The 19895-nt window shown below is 42.7% G+C and overlaps 1 protein-coding gene across 3 annotated transcripts in view; it reads left to right on the top strand.

Moving 5' to 3' along the window:
- Nucleotides 1–19895, top strand: part of LOC126477299 (DNA-directed RNA polymerase III subunit RPC1) — a 231559-nt gene that overhangs the window by 46350 nt on the left and 165314 nt on the right. For all 3 annotated transcript variants that reach the window (XM_050103606.1, XM_050103605.1, XM_050103608.1), the window contains exons 5-8: nt 563–803; nt 17673–17850; nt 18027–18164; nt 18311–18508. In XM_050103606.1, the coding sequence (XP_049959563.1) occupies nt 563–803; nt 17673–17850; nt 18027–18164; nt 18311–18508 (755 nt within the window). The remainder of the gene's footprint in view (nt 1–562; nt 804–17672; nt 17851–18026; nt 18165–18310; nt 18509–19895) is intronic.

Below are 19895 nucleotides of genomic sequence, written 5' to 3'. Positions count from 1 at the left end.
TGGCGTACCCTTTCATGCCACAATTTGGAAATAATCAAGAAGACTCTGACTGTGCCAGTCCTTTTCCTGATGTCTGACCTGAGAGAAAGTAATTCTAATGCGTCTTGGAATAGTGGACTGCTCTATGATGCATGTGGAGCGGGAGAAACCACCATTGTGTATTGTTTGTGGCATACAGATAACTGTTGGCCACATTTTAAATGGATGTGTTTTATGCTGTAGAGGCTAGTTAACTGTTGAGCTGCACTGTATTTCAGGACATTATGGTAGAATTGTGGTATGGGTCTTAAGATTCATTTTCACCTCCAAAAAAGTTGTAACCTGGTTAACAAAAATGCTATGTATTCTCCATAGATTAAGGATACCAAGTTACTTGTTACTGTATAGCAATGTTGAGTACTGAGAGCTAAATTTTCTATTGCAGTAGTACGCTAATAAAATTTATTGAATGCGACTTCCTCAAGCAAGGGTAAGGGCTAGTAATTTTAAAGAATCAGACTGTGTAACTTCAAATTACAATGTGAATTATGTGAGAACTAATGAAAGATACCTTCATTTTCAGCTGCTTACGCAAAAGTTGTCGAATATAATCGTGAACTGGAATCTGCAGTTGTCAATGGATTGGCTCATATATTCAATCCTCTTGAGGTTCTGCACATTCTGGAGAGGATACCAGAAGAGGATATTCCTTTACTGCTTATGAACCCATCTTGTGGTAGTCCAAAGGACCTTATTTTGACAAGGATACCTGTGCCACCACTATGTATAAGACCATCTGTAGTGTCTGATTTAAAATCAGGAACGTAAGTTCTTCACAGTGACAGTATTACCATATCCTCTTAAATTTGCATGTTAAGAATACAACAGATTTTTAGCAAGAAAGATTTTACTGAAGAATGGTCTTATTAAACCCTTTTTGTGTTATTTCATTTTATCACTATGTTGTTTCTCATTTGTAACCATATCCTCCTGTTTCCCATCATTTCTGCTCTTTTCTCTCTCAAATTTTTTTCTCTCTCCCATATTAGGATTCTTCCCGCACACCTGTCTCTCTAGTATCAATTGTTCTCTTGCAAGGCACATTATAACCATACGTCTTAATGTCTACTTACCTGTTGCTCTGCTATAGTTATAAGCAGAAAGTAAGAAGACAGTGACAGCAGATGTTATCGATATAGCACAGATGTAACTGCTGCTTGCCTTGTAACCTTATAAAAGTGCACTGACTTTCACATAGTTGTAGTATGAAGGCAATGTAAGATCTTCAGAATGTTATAGAGAATAGAGATATTTCAGTATGCTTGACCTGCGCTGATCTTTTCTCCCCATATGAGAATGAATGAGTTTTTGTGCTCCTAAAGAAAGCACTAATCATGACATTAATAACAAAAAATTCGATTTTTTTTCTGTGTAATGGTGGCTTTGTTACTTTTTCAATATTAGAAGTGGAGGGGGCAAAAGGTAAAACCTCAGCATGTAGTTGAGGAACTGAGTGGTCGATAGGAACATGAATAAGACTGGGAATATTAATAAGCTTTGGGATAATGCCCTTCAGAGCTGACTAATACAGAATACACATACACTCAAATTATGAATGGTTACGTTGTCACGACCAGCTTCATTTTACTGGTGCTGCAACTAGATAGGAGTAAGGGGTTGTGTTGGGTGGAGTGGTGAAGATAGAAAGGAGTCTTGGAGGTTTGGAGGGAAGGTTGGTTGACAGCTGAGAGGGAGAGGCAGCAAGCGGATGGAACAGGAATGTGGCACCCATGAATTTGCCATGGTGCAGGCAGGGGAACTGCATATGGTGCACAGTTTCATGAAGGAGTGAATTGGGAGGGGAGATTGACCACTTGAAGAGGGAGACATATGGATAACAGGGTGTGAGTGTAGAATGAGTTGGGGGTTGGGGGGTGAAGGTCAGCTGAGAGAGACTGGTGGCAGGAGCATTGTGGGATCTTAGTTGCTTCTCACAGTTCATACTTCTATCCAATCATGAGACTCCTCTACTCATACTCAGTTAGTTATCTTCCAGGAATTCCTTACCTCCAGTTCCAAGTCCCTACCCATAAAACACAAACCTATTGGTGAAAAGGATATCAGTCCACTACCTTAGATCATCATCCATGTGGCTGAAGACTCCCATATTGCCTTCATCATTTAGCTACAATATAGCAGGTCAGCAACAGGAAGCAGTTAATTCCATAAATTATCTGGGAGTACGCATTAGGAGCGATTTAAAATGGAATGATCATATAAAGTTGATTCATTGGAAGAATCTGAAGGAAATGCAATCCGAAAACAAAGGAAGTAGATTACAGTATGCTTGTTCGCCCACTGCTTGAATACTGCTCAGCAGTGTGGGATCCGTACCAGATAGGGTTGATAGAAGAGATAGAGAAGATCCAACGGAGAGCAGCGCGCTTCGTTACAGGATCATTTAGTAATCGCGAAAGCGTTACGGAGATGATAGATAAATTCCAGTGGAAGACTCTGCAGGACAGACGCTCAGTTGCTCGATATGGGCTTTTGTTGAAGTTTCGAGAAAATACCTTCACCGATGAGTCAAGCAGTATATTGCTCCCTCCTGCATATATCTCGCGAAGAGACCATGAGGATAAAATCAGAGAGATTAGAGCCCACACAGAGGCATACCGACAGTCCTTCTTTCCACGAACAATACGAGACTGGAATAGAAGGGAGAACCGATAGAGGTACTCAAGGTACCCTCCGCCACACACCGTCAGGTGGCTTGCGGAGTATGGATGTAGATGTAGATGTAGATGTAGATGAACTGTCATGACTACCTGTAAGAAAATGTCTGTCAACTGCCTTACTGTTACACCTCCAAGCCCCACCACTGTGATCTTGTCTCAAATGTCCAGCATAACACCAGTTCCTACTCAGATCCTTAGTCCTATCCCAGAACCTCTTTCCTGAATCCCTCTTCCTCTTCATCTCAACTACACCTCCCCCCACCTACAACCCCCCCCCCCCCCCCCCCCCCCCCACACACACACAGAACCCTTCTACATGCAAAACACCACTTTAAATCTGGTTACACTGCCCTCATAGAATAAATCTTCCCCACAGTGTAGTTTCTATATCAAAGATGCAAACTATTTCCCTCATCACCTCTCAGTCATCCCCACTCCAATAAAAGCTGGAAGGAACCCTACTGGTTGCTGCTGATGCTGCCTCCCTATACGCCAACATCCCCCATGCCCAAGGTCTTGCAGCTTTTGAATATCACCTCACCCATTGTCCTACTACTGACTCCAGCCTGCCACCTCATTTGTTACACATTGCACATTGAATCCTCCAACGCCAAGTTGGATATGAACCATCTAGTTCCTCTTCCTAGCCACCTATGATCCTGTACCCCTCGTCTGGTTCAGCCCCATTGATATACCCTAGTAATGTGGACTTAGGGCCAAGACACCATAGCCTCATTCTTCCACAACTTCAACATCATTTCACTTATCTGCTTCACTTGGTCCTATGCAGCCCAGCTTGCCACCTTTCTTGATGTTGACCTCTACCTCTTCGATGCTCCATAAAAGCTTCTGCCAATATCATCCCTACTAACCATCAACAATACCTCCATTTGACATCCGTTTTATGCTAAAATGTCCCTTCCATACTGTCTGCCCACTTGTGGATGGTGCATCTGAAATGAAGAGTAAGCCATTGTCCAGTATGCTGAAAGTTTTACTAAGACCTTCACTGACAGACATTACCTTCCAAATCTAGTTTGTGAAAACAGATCTCTCTTGCCATATCCACACATACTTAGAATCCTCTTATCACCCCTTAATTAGTGCCCACCAAAAATCACCCTGATGTGGAACAACTTTATCAGATCCTTCATACAGGCTTCGAATACCTATAATTGTGCACAGAAAAGAGAAACATCCACCTGCAATACTCCCCACCTCTCCCGAAATGGTGTTCTGCCATCCACCCACTCCATGGGCTCAGCATTTGTTTGCTGTGTCTGGGCTTGGTGACCCCCAGGTTCCTGAACTGGGGATTGGTAAGTACCACCAGTCCTCTGTTACTGTAGGCTCCAGGCAGTGGTGGAACATTCTGTGTTTCGGAGAACATGGGCCTTGGCATCACCGTCTGGACGGCAAGGAGGGTACACACCTCTATAAAAAAACACCTCAGCCTCAAAGTGTGCTATGTGCTGATGAGGTGAATAGCTGTTCAGGTAAAACAGTCTAGTGGACAACCTCTGGGGAACCTGTTGCCACCCCCTCCAGTTGTATAAGGCTTGCTCAGGCATGCAGGATTCTGCCTGGGTCGATGTTTGTTTCCTTAGCATATCATGAGATCCCTATGAAAGGATCTCATGAAACTACTACTACTACTACTGATGGGATGGATGTACCGTCAGGTAGTACCTACACCCACTCATCAAAGGGAGCTTGTTTGCTCACTCCTCCTGAGAAGTAGTCTCAGAATCATAGTAACAGATCACTGGTGTCCCATAACACTTTCAGTGTAATCAAGAAAAGAGGGGGAGCCTTTCAGAAGTTCTCCCCTTTCTATATTCAGAAGCATTGGCGGGTGTTGCTGGGTCCCTAAAAAGTGTTAAATGACTTTGTAATGGAACACTTGTAGTTGAAACTGTTGATTTCAAATCAAGTATCTAAGCTTTTGGGATGTAAGCTCTTAGGTGACTACCTAGTCTAGGCAGGGAGTTCTGTGTTGCATTTGAATATAAAGGGATTGTGATGATATTTCGAAGAATTACAACTCCTGGTCTAGCATCTGCTGATTCTGCATCTGTTTATAAGAAAGCAGTCACTAACACACCTGCATTAAGGGGTTACTGAAGACAGGGCTAAAGGTGGAGTGGCTGTTTTATTGATGACAGATGCCACTCCTCTCCTGTCTCTCTTACCACAGCCATTCAAGCAATTGCCGTGAAAGTTCTAGCACCCTTTAACATCGCAGTGTGTTCTTTATATCCTCCACCTCATGATCCTTTGGATGCAGACACACTGACAGACTCTTTTGGGCATTCCCATGTCCATTCCTCCTTGTTGGGGACTTCAGTGCAGACAATGTACTGTGGGGCACAGCTACCACTTGCTCCAGGAGTTGAATTATTGAGCAACTCATCCATTCGGAGAATGCATGCCATTTGAACTCACCCCAGATGAAACACTTTTCCACAGTTACAGAGTGTTTTTCAGCCATTGACCTTTGTTTTTGTTCTGCAGCTATTGCAGAATAGGTTCAGTGGGAAGTGGCTACAGGTTTTCATTCTAGTGACCACTCCCCAATGTGGATCCATCTGCCAACTAAGACGGTGGTCAACAGATGAATATGGAGATGGATGATTTGAAGGGCAAATTGGTTAAAGTACAGTCGACGGGCTATTTTTGAACAAAAGGATTGTGTACAGGAGACGGTGGCCCATACCACTTGTGAGATCCCATGGGCTGCCGCAGAGTCCATCCCACAGTCTAGCAACCACCTCAGATGATGGCCTGTACCTTTGTGGAATGATGAGTGTTGCTTGGTAATCATAGCCAGACGAACAGCTTTGTGGAACTTCAAACACCATCCAACTATAGAAAACATTCATGCATTCAGATCTGCAAGAGCACACATGAGTGAGTGATAAAAGACTGGAAGAGGGATTCCTGGAAGGTATTCATGACTTCCATTAATCGGTTCATTTCTACTGCACGAGTTTGGGAATCAATAAGGTGGATTTCAGGCAGGGGCAATACATGACCCTTTACAGCCTTGTTGAGAAATGTTGTCTTGGTGGACACACCTAAAGACATGGCTCAGTTTTTAGCTGAACACGTTTTTACAGTTACTGTGTCATCCAGACAAGCTCCTGCATTTCAGGTGTTCTGTACAAATGCAGATATGAGCAAGCTCCATTTTTGTAGCATAGTGAGGAAGTTTACAATCTTTGATTCTCCCCGTGGGAACTGGAATCAGTTCTGTCCATGGCCAGAGGCACTGCTCCAGGGCCTGATGAGATTGAATAAGCCATGCTCCATCATTTGTGCCCTGAAGCAAAAGAACAGCTCCTCTCATGTTTCAGTTTGATCTGGTGTGATTGACAGTACTCCATGACTTGGAAGGCGGCAATATTAATTCCATTATGGAAACCAATCAAGGGCTGTAGTGCCCCTAACAGTTACCAGTGTGTAGCCCTTACTAGTTGTATGGGTAAGACTCATGAACGCCTGGTCAACCGCCTCCTTGTCTTGCTGTCTAAATCCTGAGGTCATGTGAGCTGCTCCCAATGTGGTTTCAGGCACTACCATTCCACGCTGGACAACTTAATTCTGTTGGAAACAGCAATATAGGAGTCCTCCTTAGGCTGAAACCATGTGGTTTGTGTGTTTCTTGACATCAAATAAGCGTACAATACTACTTGTAGGTACAACATCCTTCACCAACTTCATGAATGGGAACTACGTGGACATGTACCCCTTGTTATCCAATATTTCCTCAACAACTGATGCTTTTGATATTGGTAATGCCTTGTCTTACTGCTATATTCAAGAGAATGGGATCCCCCAAGGCAGTATACTAGGTGTCACATTGTTTGCCATTGCTATCAATGGCATTTCCTTCGCAGTCAGGAGCCCTGTCAAATGATTTTTGTTTGTGGATGACTTCGCAATCTTCTACTCTCCTTCCAGTCATACATTGATGACGTGGCAGTTACAGCTGACCGCCATGAGACTGGAAACTGGGACAAGACAACTAGTTTTTGGTTCTCACCAGAGAAGACTATGTGTGTCAGTTTTAACCATGCTTGTTGAAATTTTAACCAACCAAAACTGTGTGCTTTTTGGGTTTATTATTTGACTCAAAATTAGATCGGCTCCCACAGCTGAAAGACCTACGAACTAAGGACTTCCAGTCATTAAATATTTTGAAATGACTTAGCGGGAAAGCATGGGGTGCTGACAGGTCCTACCTCCTGCAGTTTTATAGGGCATTTGTTTGACCACATTTAGATTGTGGCAGTGTGGTCTGTGGGTCAGCCCCTATTTCCTACCTCAAGATGTTGTACGCTGTACACCATGAGGGCATTCAGATATCGACTGGAGCCTTTTGTACCAGCCCAGTTCACGGTCTTTGTGCAGAGGCTGATGAACCACCACTCTGGATTCAGTTATGCATCCTTTTTGCTTGACAGGCATTTAGAGCAGTGGTCCAACCCAACCTAGAACAGTTGTTCAGGAATTGGCTCCATGAAACCAAGCCATTTGGGATATGTGCTACTGACTCTCTCAAGGATATGGATCTGGATATGGATACACTGCAAGTGATGGACACCTTGGTGTCTTCAGAGATACAAAGTGATTTTAAGCTTGACATGGTACAAAAAAACTCGCACTTTAGATTACATTTTTACAGCTTTGTTTTCTTCCGTTTTAAGTATGTACCACAGTTTTATCATTGTTTGTTCAGATGGATACCAGCAGGAGAATGTCCTCAGTTGTTCCACTGTTTTCCATGATACGGCTTTCAAAGTGTGTCTTCCGGAACAATTTACATAATATGATGCTGAGTTATGTGGCATTATGATGGCACTTGAGAGAATTCATGGACATCACTGTACACGGTTTTTTGTCTGTTCTGACTTGCTTAGTGCACTACAAGCACTTCACAAAATGTATCCAGTAGACCAGTTGATTCAGCTCATCCATGACTCCTTACAGTGGCTCCAACACCTTTGCCAGGAGGTGATCTTTTGCTGGGTGCCTGGATATAGGGAAATGACATGGTCGATAAGGCAGCCAAGGAACTTGGCAGGATGGTGCTGTCCGTCACTGTCTCGTCCTGTAGTGTGCCACCATCTCATTTTCTGACAGGCGTATTGTGCATCAGTGGGGGACTGAATGATTGAAGGTGACAGTAAACAAACTGTGGTTGCTTAAATCGACCATACAAGCATGTTGTTCTTAATGTCAGCCTCTCTGCTGGAAGAAGGTCCTGCTTACCTGGGTGTGCATCAGATGTTGCTTTTTAACACATGGCTTCCTCCTCAGTGGCAGGAGGATCCACCACTCTGTGAGGCTTGTGGTGTGCCATTTTCAGTTCAGCGTATTTTGACAATGTGTTTCTTATTACTAATATCATGGCAGCCCTCAGTCTTGGTGGAGATCTGCTCTCCACCCTTGCTGATATTGATTCCAGTGTTACAAGAGTGGTGAAATTTTGTGAACTGTCAGGCATCATCCCTAAATTGGTGGCGAAGGGTGGCAGACTTTAATGCATTGTAAACTGACTTTTTGTCAGGGCGCTGATGATGATGATGTTGAGCACACCTCACCTAAAATCATCATCATCATCATCTATAAAAACATCATGTCAGTCTGTGTGCCACACCCACTCCAGTGCGTTGCCCCACATGTCCTACCCCTGTGAGAGACCCAGGTGCAAGAACTGTTTTTCGCACCCACTTAGTACATCCAAGCTAGTTCCTTCACAACATATCCTATCCTATTAGAGGAAGGGCCACCAATAAAAGCACTCACATCATATAAAAGCTCCGTTGTCAACTTTTGTGCAACCTTTTATGTAGGGATACTATCAACTATTTGTGAGCATGAATGAATGGCCACCACCAAACTTTGATTTAACCACCCACTAGCGCAACACCTTGCAGAGCATGATATGCTTGACTTTAAATTGCCATTTGGTACCTCCTCCCTCCCCTCCCCCCTACCTCATCCTCCTTCTTCAATATTGTCTTTTCTGAACTATGTAGATGAGGATTGGTTTTATAACACATTCTTCAAACCCTTAACCCTCTGGGCCTCAGTCTCCATTAGCACCTCTCCCACCTCAACCCCTACCTCTAAGCATCCCACTTCACTCACTGTACACTCACATCCTCTTCTCCACATTCTCTCTCCTTCTGCTTTATCTGTCCCTCCCAATCCATTCCTCCATGTCATAGTGTGCCACATTCAGCTCCCCCTGCATGCGGCCAGCATGAGCTCAACTGTGCCACCTTCATATCTCATCCTCTTACTGCCTCCCCCTCATTTTCATGTGCTTATTGATCACTCAGTGCCTGAACTATGAGTGGGTTGTTACCTCAGGTGGACAACAATTAAAATTCCCATCTGACCATCAAGATTTAGGTTTTCTGTGGTTTTTCTTAAATTGCATAAGGCAAATGCTGGGATGATCTCATTGAAAGGGCACAGCTTATTTCTTTCTCTATTCTTCCCTAATCCAAGCTTGTACTCTGTCTCTAATGGCCCTGTTGTCGACAGGACTTTAAACTCTGATCTGCCTTTCTTTGATAAAACATTCAAATACTACTTTGTATAAAATGAAAAGCACATCACTGGCACAAACTTAACATCCATAGCTTCCTGCCTCCCTTCAGACTTTTCTTCCCCTTGTGGAACTGTTTGTGCATTGCTGAGTGTCACTGAACTGTACAGTAAATCGTAGAAGAACTAATAGAATTTTTGTCGGAAAGCATTGGGTGAAGTTTTGATTGATTTTAAGTGCCCGAAAGATAACACCAATTGTAAGTCATTGAAGGTTAGTCAGTAATTATTTCAGACATCCCTGAAGATGTAATTTATTGTATGTACATACACTGATCAGCCAGAACATTATGACACCGACCTACTATTGATATAAACCCATCCAGGCGATAGCAACGTCGTCTGATGAGAAATGACTGCTAGTCAGACCCATGGACTGTGCATATAGTATCAGTCAGTGTGCTGTCTGTGTGTAGGAACGGGAAGGTGTGTGATCTATCTGAGTTTGATTGAGGGCAAATTGTGATGGCCCAGAGATTCAGCATGAGCATTTTGGAAACTGCACAATTTGTCAGGTGTTAGAGAAGTGCTGTGGTGTCTTCACCACATGCCGAAACTAAGCTGAAGCCACACCCAGACGTCATGGGGTTGAGTGGCCACCCTTCATTACAGATGTCTGGTGTCATAGGCTGGGAAAACTGGTAAAACAGGATGTGAAACTAACATCAGACTATAATGCTGGGCAGAGTACAATTGTGTATGAACACACAGGGCACCAAACACTCCTAACAATTGGTCTCCGCAGCCAACGACCCATGCACATGCATGCGGAGACCAATGTTAACACCATGACATCACTGGAATGGGCATGTGACTATTGACGCTGGACATTGGCACAGTGGGAGAGCATTGCATGGTATAATGAACCCTTACACCTTCTTTATTATCCTAATGGTAGGTTGTGAACCCATTGTCTTCCAAGGGAACAGCTCTCTTGACATCTATACTGTGGGATGAACTCGAGCTGGCGGCGGCTCCATTATGCTCTGGAGAACATTCACATCAGCATCCATGGGTCCATTGGATCTCTGTGCAAGGCACTATGGCAGCCAAGGAGTATCATACACTGGTTGCAGACCATGTACACCACTTCATGACGATCATGTTTCATGATGGCAGTGACACTTTTCAACAAGTTAATTTGCCATGTCACAAGGCCAGGAGTCTGATAGAGTGGTGTGACGGACACAGTGATGAGTTCCAGTTGATGTGCTGTCCCCCCAGCTCACCAGATCTGAACCCAATTGAACACATCTGTGATGTGATTGAACATGGTGTTAGAGCTCATCGCCCCCTTCCTTGGAATTTATGGGAAATAGGTGATGTGCGTGTGTAGATGTGGTGCCAATGCCCTCCAGCAACCTACCAAGGCCTCATTGCTTCCATGGTATGATGCATCACCTCTGTTATCTGCTATTAGGTAGGTGGTATAAATGCTCTAGCATGATAAGTGAAGACATGCTGCTGTTTGTCTGCAATATTAAGGAACTAGGTTTGATTTGAGGCAGTGCCAAGTTAAAATATGGAATTCCATCACTTATGTTTCAATGTTCATGGCAATTTTGAAGAAAATTTGCACTAATCACATCTTTTATGTGTGCCCGTCTGCAACTCAACCTTTCAGCTATTTTGTGAGTGCTCATTACTCCTAAATTATATACATTCCAAAAGAATATTCACATTTGAAACAAAAATTGTGTTTTCTGTTAGTATATTTCATTCCTGGCTTTCATTAAAGTTTTCATTTCATCTGAGTATGAAATTTCAGTTGTGAAATACACATCACTAGAAGGATCCAGTGTATCTAAGACTGCTACAACACTGCTGACTTCTCGTATGCTTCCTGACAGAGGAAGCTTATAAGCAATAATGAGACAAATTTGAAGTACAGGGTGAATGTACTGTGATTTCACGTAGACACTTACTGCTTTGTCAAACTGTTAGCACATCATCATCATCATCATCATCATCATCTTGAATGGTTTCCAGCATCAGGGTGGGTATGTTTGGGACATAAGCCTTGCCATGTAGTTTGGTTCTCCCTCTATCTTTCTATGAGGGTTCAATGAAAAGTAATGCCTCCACCTTCGTTAATTGGGTTTGGATAGAAATATTTTTATAAGTCAAATGCAGAAATAATCTTTAAAATGTGATCTTTAATTACCAATATTCACTTTTCCACATAATCACCAGCAATTGGATACATTTCTGCCAACGATGAACAAGTTTTCTGAAGCCGTCATAGAAAAAGTTGACACTCTGTTTCTGCAACCACTGTCTCTCAGTTCTCCGAGTCATAATGGTGTACCCACGATTTGTATCCTGTCACAATTGAATGGAGAAAGGCGTCACCTTCATTTTCATAACGTGAGAGGAGTTCATGGCAAAGGAGAAAGGCGTCACCTTCATTCTCATAACGTGAGAGGAGTTCATGGCGAATTTCAAGTCTGTGCACTTTCATGAGTCAGCATCCGGGGTACCCATCATGCACAGATCTTCCGATAGCCAAGCAAAGCAAAATGTGATCCACACGTTTTTGTGAAATGCTGATTGTACTTGCAGTTTCTCTCTGAGTGATACGACAATCATCCTGAATCAATCTGTTAACATTTTGCTTGTGAAACTCGGTGGTTGCTGGCACAGGACGTCCAACTCTTTCTTTGTCACACAGGTCAGATGTTCCTGCCTCAACATCTTTAAACTTACTTGCCCGATGACGAACAGTACTCATATCAACACAATCACCATAAACTGCTTTCATTCTCTGATGAATCTCCTTTGGGGTGACACCTTCTGCTGTCAAGAATTCAATGACTGCACGTTGCTTAAATTGCATTGACCGACCGTCTATGCAGGGTTCCATACTTTACACTGTAACAACACAACCATTCAATGCTAAGGCTTCCCCCCAACTTTAGCTGTTGAGAAAAGGCTACGGAACAAGCCAGTACCTGCCACACATCAATGCTGTCAACTGTTGAAGAGTTACAAAAATGGAGGCATTACTTTTGTGCCAACCCCCGTATATTCCTTTTGGTCTAGTTTGCGCCTCCATTTTGAACACAGTTTTCCACACATTTCAGCCATCTATCCCTTGGACTTCCTCTTAGATGTTTTCTTTGCATCTCCCTTTCAATTATCTTCATGGGAATCCTATTGTTTTCTCTTTTTTTAAAGTACCAATATCGTGTTAGCCTTGATGTTTCTGTCTTGCTCTGCAAGGATTCCTCTTTCATCGTTTCTCTTATCTTTTCATTCCTCATTCTCTCTCTCCTTGTTGCTACTATCCTACTTCTGAGGAAGTTCTTTTCATATGCCTGTAATTTGCTTACATCTTGTTTCTTGATTACCAATGTTTCAAATGCATAGGTCAGCATTGGGATGTAGTAACTTTTTATATTACTTTGCTTTTTTTATTTTTTTAAATCAAAATCAGGCTCCTAAAATATCGCAGGAATGCTTCTGTTGGCCACGTTTGCTGATATCTTTCTCACTTCTTCCACTTTCCTTCATCACATTTCCCAAGTACTGAACACTTTCCACGTACTTCAATTTTTCTCCTCCAATCTTCATTCCACTAGTTGTTGTATCTTTCTTTCTAGTTGTAACCAGGACCTCACATTTGTTTACATTAAATTTCATTCTTTACTGTGTCACAGTTTCTTCCCAAGAATCCAGCTGTTCTTGAATCTCCTCCTCACTGTTTTCACAGATCATCAAATCATCTGCAAACATCATTATTTTCATCTTGTCTTCTCCAGTTTTTGCTGCTACCTTAGTCATTATCTCATCCAAGACAAAAATGAAGAGGAGAGGTGACAATGCACTGCCCCATTTCACACCATTTGTTTGCTGGACCAATCTGTTCTTCCATTTCCCACTTTCACACAACTCAGACTTCCAAAGTACATCTCCTCCACTCTGCTTGTTGTCTCTTTTTCCACTCCCTTTTTTTCTATTGCTCCCCAGACCTTTCTTCTACAGATGCTATCAAGAGAGGCCATCACAAGCAATTCCCCAAATTCAGGGTGGTACTCCTGGAGCTGCCTCATTGCTAATATGAGGCCAGAAGATGACTTCCTAGGTTTGAAGCTTTGCTGCTCCTCTTGCAATTTGTACTTGACCCTTGTTAGGATTCTGCTTTCCAGGTTCTTTTCATATACCTTGGCATAGTGTGGTATCAGTGTGACTGTTAGCACACATGGTACCAAATAGTAAAACATTATGACAGCTTTCTGTGAACATCTCATGAACAACTCCATGTTTTTATCATTGTCGACTTCAGTCCAAGGATGGGTTTGGTACAGTTGTCCATAATAGTCTATCCTGTACAAGCCTCTTTGTCCATGCACAACTATTGTGACTTACATCCATTTCAACTGATTTGCTGTAGTCAAGCCTTGGTCTCTGTCCGCAATGCCCTCCCCCGTCTCCCACCCTCTTCCCCTTCCCCGCCACCCCACCCCTCCCATATGTTCCAAAATCGTCTATGAATTTAATCATTTATTCTTCTTAAGATTTTTTGGTGTCCATCCTGGTTTTGCAATTTTAAAGCCCAGCAGTGTAAATAGAAAACATTGAAGGTGGATTTTTAATTAATTACATAAATTGTTAGGAGAAGGCTCATGTGCTTATAAATATTGGGGAGTGTATCTGAAAGTATGTATAGTTGAATATAATAGAGGGAAACATTCCACATGGGAAAAATATATCTAAAAACAAAGGTGATGTGACTTACCAAAGAAAGCGCTGGCAGGTCGATAGACACACAAACATACACACAAAATTCTAGCTTTCGCAACCAACGGCTGCTTCATCAGGAAAGAGGGAAGGAGAGGGAAAGACAAAAGTATGTGGGTTTTAAGGGAGAGGGTAAGGAGTCATTCCAATCCCGGGAGCGGAGAGACTTACCTTAGGGGGAAAAAAGGACGGGTATACACTCGCACACACACACACATCCATCCACACATATACAGACACAAGCAGACATATTCAAAGGCAAAGAGTTAGGGCAGAGATGTCAGTCGAGGCGGAACTGCAGAGGCAAAGATGTTGTTGAATGACAGGTGAGGTATGAGTGGCGGCAACTTGAAATTAGCGGAGATTGAGGCCTGGTGGATAACGGGAAGAGAGGATATATTGAAGAGCAAGTTCCCATCTCCGGAGTTCGGATAGGTTGGTGTTAGTGGGAAGTATCCAGATAACCCGGACGGTGTAACACTGTGCCAAGATGTGCTGGCCGTGCACCAAGGCATGTTTAGCCACAGGGTGATCCTCATTACCAACAAACACTGTCTGCCTGTGTCCATTCATGTGAATGGACAGTTTGTTGCTGGTCATTCCCACATAGAATGCGTCACAGTGTAGGCAGGTCAGTTGGTAAATCACGTGGGTGCTTTCACACGTGGCTCTGCCTTTGATCGTGTACACCTTCCGGGTTACAGGACTGGAGTAGGTGGTGGTGGGAGGGTGCGTGGGACAGGTTTTACACCGGGGGCGGTTACAAGGGTAGGAGCCAGAGGGTAGGAGCCAGAGGGTAGGGAAGGTGGTTTGGGGATTTCATAGGGATGAACTAAGAGGCTACGAAGGTTAGGTGGACGGCGGAAAGACACTCTTGGTGGAGTGGGGAGGATTTCATGAAGGATGGATCTCATTTCAGGGCAGGATTTGAGGAAGTCGTATCCTTGCTGGAGAGCCACATTCAGTCTGATCCAGTTCCAGAAAGTATCCTGTCACAAGTGGGGCACTTTTGTGGTTCTTCTGTGGGAGGTTCTGGGTTTGAGGGGGTGAGGAAGTGGCTCTGGTGGGAGGGTAGTTGCGGGATGTGAAAGCTGTTTACAGGTTGTTGGTGTAATGGTTCAGGGATTCTGGACTGGAGCAGATTCGTTTGCCACGAAGACCTAGGCTGTAGGGAAAGGACCGTTTGATGTGGAATGGGTGGCAGCTTTCATAATGGAGGTGCTGTTGCTTGTTGGTGGGTTTGATGTGGAAGGCCGTGTGAAGCTGGCCATTGGACAGGTGGAAGTCAACGTCAAGGAAAGTGGCATGGGATTTGGAGTAGGACCAGGTGAATCTGATGGAACCAAAGGAGTTGAGGTTGGAGAGGAAATTCTGGAGTTCTTCTTCACTGTGAGTCCAGATCATGAAGATGTCATCAATAAATCTGTACCAAACTTTGGGTTGGCAGGCCTGGGTAACCAAGAAGGCTTCCTCTAAGCGACCCATGAATAGGTTGGCGTACGAGGGGGCCATCCTGGTACCCATGGCTGTACCCTTTAATTGTTGGTATGTCTGACCTTCAAAAGTGAAGAAGTTGTGGGTCAGGATGAAGCTGGCTAAGGTAATGAGGAAAGAGGTTTTAGGTAGGGTGGCAGGTGATTGGCATGAAAGGAAGTGCTCCATTGCAGCGAGGCCCTGGATGTGCGGAATATTTGTGTATAAGGAAGTGGCATCAATGGTTACAAGGATGGTTTCTGGGGGTAACAGATTGGGTAAGGATTCCAGGCATTGGAGAAAGTGGTTGGTGTCTTTGATGAAGGATGGGAGACTGTATGTAATGGGTTGAAGGTGTTGATCTACGTAGGCAGAGATACGTTCTGTGGGGGCTTGGTAACCAGCTACAATGGGGCGGCCGGGATGATTGGGTTTGTGAATTTTGGGAAGAAGGTAGAAGGTAGGGGTGCGGGGTGTCGGTGGGGTCAGGAGGTTGATGGAGTCAGGTGAAAGGTTTTGTAGGGGGCCTAAGGTTCTGAGGATTCCGTGAAGCTCCGCCTGGACATCAGGAATGGGATTACCTTGGCAAACTTTGTATGTGGTGTTGTCTGAAAGCTGACGCAGTCTCTCAGCCACATACTCCCGACGATCAAGTACCACAATCGTGGAACCCCTGTCCGCCGGAAGAATGACGATGGATCGGTCAGCCTTCCGATCACGGATAGCCTGGGCTTCAGCAGTGGTGATGTTGGGAGTAGGATTAAGGTTTTTTAAGAAGGATTGAGAGGCAAGGCTGGAAGTCAGAAATTCCTGGAAGGTTTGGAGAGGGTGATTTTGACGAAGAGGAGGTGGGTCCCGCTGTGACGGAGGACGGAACTGTTCCAGGCAGGGTTCAATTTGGATAGTGTCTTGGGAAGTTGGATCATTAGGAGTAGGATTAGGATCATTTTTCTTCGTGGCAACGTGATACTTCCAGCAGAGAGTACGAGTGTAGGACAGTAAATCTTTGACGAGGGCTGTTTGGTTGAATCTGGGAGTGGGGCTGAAGGTGAGGTCTTTGGATAGGACTGAGGTTTCGGATTGGGAGAGAGGTTTGGAGGAAAGGTTAACTACTGAATTAGGGTGTTGTGGTTCCAGATTGTGTTGATTGGAATTTTGAGGTTTTGGAGGGAGTGGAGCTGGAAGTGGGAGATTGAGTAGATGGGAGAGACTGGGTTTGTGTGCAATGAGAGGAAGTTGAGGTTTGCTGGAAAGGTTGTGAAGGGTGAGTGAGTTGCCTTTCCGGAGGTGGGAAACCAGGAGATTGGATAGTTTTTTGAGGTGGAGGGTGGCATGCTGTTCTAATTTGTGGTTGGCCTGTAGGAGGATGCTCTGAACAGCCGGTGTGGATGTGGGAGAGGAAAGATTGAGGACTTTTATTAAGGATAGGAGTTGACAGGTGTGTTCATTGGCTGAGTTGATGTGTAGGTGAAGGATTAGGTGGGTGAGGGCAATGGATTGTTCAGTTTGGAACTGGTATAGGGACTGATGGAAAGAAGGGTTGCAGCCAGAGATGGGAACTTTAAGTGTGAGGCCTTTGGGGGTAATGCCAAATGTCAGACAAGCCTGAGAAAATAAAATATGGTAGCGTAATCTGGCTAGGGCGAAGGCATGTTTGCGGAGGGAATGTAAATAAAACTTAATGGGGTCATTGTGGGGGTGTTGTGAGGGTGACGTGGTATTAGAAGGTGGAAAGTGTAACATTAGGCTGAAATGAAAATGAAAATAAAAATATATGGGGAGAGATAAAGGTGAACTAGAAAGTAACTGGAGATCTGGTGTGAAAAAAGGCGAAAAATTGTTTGTAAAATGCGAACTGGTGAATACTTTCTATAAATATTAAAAAAACACTTTTCATTTCTGAACTGTTGTGGATTGAGATCTAACGGGGTGCAGATCACTTTCTTTTACACCCTAAATACTACTACTTTTTACTCCTCAAACCTATCTACAACTGATGGTAAATGTAGATAGTTCCTGAGAACTTAGTACTCCTTTGGACCTTATTACACACGGTGAACGTATATTTTCATGCATGATACAATATTTGACTGTTAATATGTACTGCCATTGTTGTTTCAGGAATGAAGATGATCTGACTATGAAGCTTTCAGAAATTATATTTATTAATGACGTTATTACGAAGCATCGTCAGACTGGTGCGAAAGTTCAGATGATAAATGAAGATTGGGATTTTCTTCAGCTGCATTGTGCACTTTACATCAACAGTGAAACTTCAGGAATACCACTGAATATGCAGGTAAAAAAAGAGTCAGGAGATAATTTTGTGAGTTTCAATTTGTTGTGTTTTCTGTTTTGTATGTGGTGAGTTTCAATTTGTTGTGTTTTCTGTTTTGTATGTGGTAGGCTTATTCCATTGCTAAGATTTATGTGAGAAAAATTGTGTTTTATTTTCTCGTTTTTGTATGAAAACAGCCCAAAAAATCAAGTAGAGGACTTGTGCAAAGACTGAAAGGAAAACAGGGCCGTTTTAGAGGAAATCTGTCAGGTAAACGTGTTGACTTTTCCAGCAGAACTGTTATTTCTCCAGATCCAAATCTTCTCATTGAACAGGTATGCCCATTAATAAATGCTAATTCATACTTTTTTTATTTCGCATCACTATTAAGAATAGTTATTACATATATACTACAAATTTAGATGCATAAAGTGCATGAGCTAATGATTCATATAATTTATATTATATCGTTCTATTGTAGGTTGGTGTACCTGTCCATGTTGCAAAAATTCTCACATATCCAGAAAGAGTAACTAGTGCCAATCTCAAACTGATGAAACAGATGGTAATAAATGGACCTGACAAGCATCCAGGTGCAAATTTTGTTGAACAAAAGAACCTGAAATTTAAGAAATTCTTAAAATTTGGGAACCGTCAGAAAATTGCTCAGGAACTTAGGGTAAGTATTCTTTCTTTTTCTTTCTTTCTTTCTTTTTTTTTTTTTTTCCTCAGTGGTATTACTGATATGGTGCATCAGTGCAATACTGTAGCAAAGGAGCAGATGGTAATTGAACAATTGAGTTTTCACTCTGTGGGAATATCTGTTAAATAAATAATTCTTCCAAAGGGTGGCCAGCAGTTGAGAGTTACTTGTGTGGGTGAAATTTGACGTAGATGTTTATCATTGGTAGAGGTGAAGGGAGGAGGGCTTGATATCTTTTTTCCTCCCCTCCTTTTTTTTTTTTTAAAAAAAAGCTAAACACTCCTTAGTTTTTGAGAAAATTGAGTTTTCTTTGTTGCATAAAGTCCTAATAAATATAGGTGGCTGATATGCTAGGCTGGTGGGCATGCGGTGAAGGTGTCAAATTGAGAATTTTCAGAATTGTGTACAAATTTCAATAATTATTTGGATGAAGCTCTTTTCTGTTAGGTACAATATATATTTGTCAGAAAATAATCAGAATTCTGTTATTGTAAATATTTATCTTGTATTTCAAAAGTCAACACATGAAATTTTGCATCATTGCAGTATGTAATTAATTTATCTTTTTGTAAACAAAGGACAATTCATTGTACAGTTGGTGCTGCTGATATAATGTCCAGACAGATTGTATCCTGTGTTTAACTCCGGTAAGAAAATATGACTTGTATGTTTCAGGCTAACTTTACCTTTGTGTATGTTCAACCATCAATGTTATTAATTTGAACAGATATGCTACTGAATCTATGAAATGCCTGAAAATCAATTATCTTCAGTGAGCTTATTTGTATGAAACTATTTTTACAGATCTTGAAGGAAACTGTAATTGAGAATATTGAAGAACTTATTGAGGCCATGCACATCTTGTGAAGCATTATGCCACAAAAATATGTTCTTATACGGACTGTGTGTGTGTGTGTGTGTGTGTGTGTGTGTGTGTGTGGCACGCGCATGGCACACGCATGCACGTGTATGTGCATGTGTTTCAGAAATGTTCATTTGCTTAGTAAATAATTATTCCTTCAGTTGACGAAGTTACTGCAAGTATTGAATGATGACTATTTTCATTTTACTGCTTTATTGACCTGGGCGAAGAATTTCAAACATAGCACTGAATATGTTGACTCCATGTCCTGAACTGACAAGGGGACCATCAGACCCAGTAATCACGGATCTCAATGCATCTTGGATATGTTGTAGAGGGACATGTCCTGAGTATCTGTTTCCATATATGGGATAGCAAAAATTTATTTATGTTATGTATTCATGGGGAGGGCAGACTGATAAGATATTTTATGATCAAATCCTATTAGGTGAAAGACAAGCACCATAATAAATCATCCTGCCCAAATGTACTCGACTTTGC

This window comes from Schistocerca serialis, chromosome 1, assembly GCF_023864345.2.
Source record: "Schistocerca serialis cubense isolate TAMUIC-IGC-003099 chromosome 1, iqSchSeri2.2, whole genome shotgun sequence".
Taxonomy (NCBI): domain Eukaryota; kingdom Metazoa; phylum Arthropoda; class Insecta; order Orthoptera; family Acrididae; genus Schistocerca; species Schistocerca serialis.
This window is presented reverse-complemented; position numbering and strand designations above follow the sequence as displayed.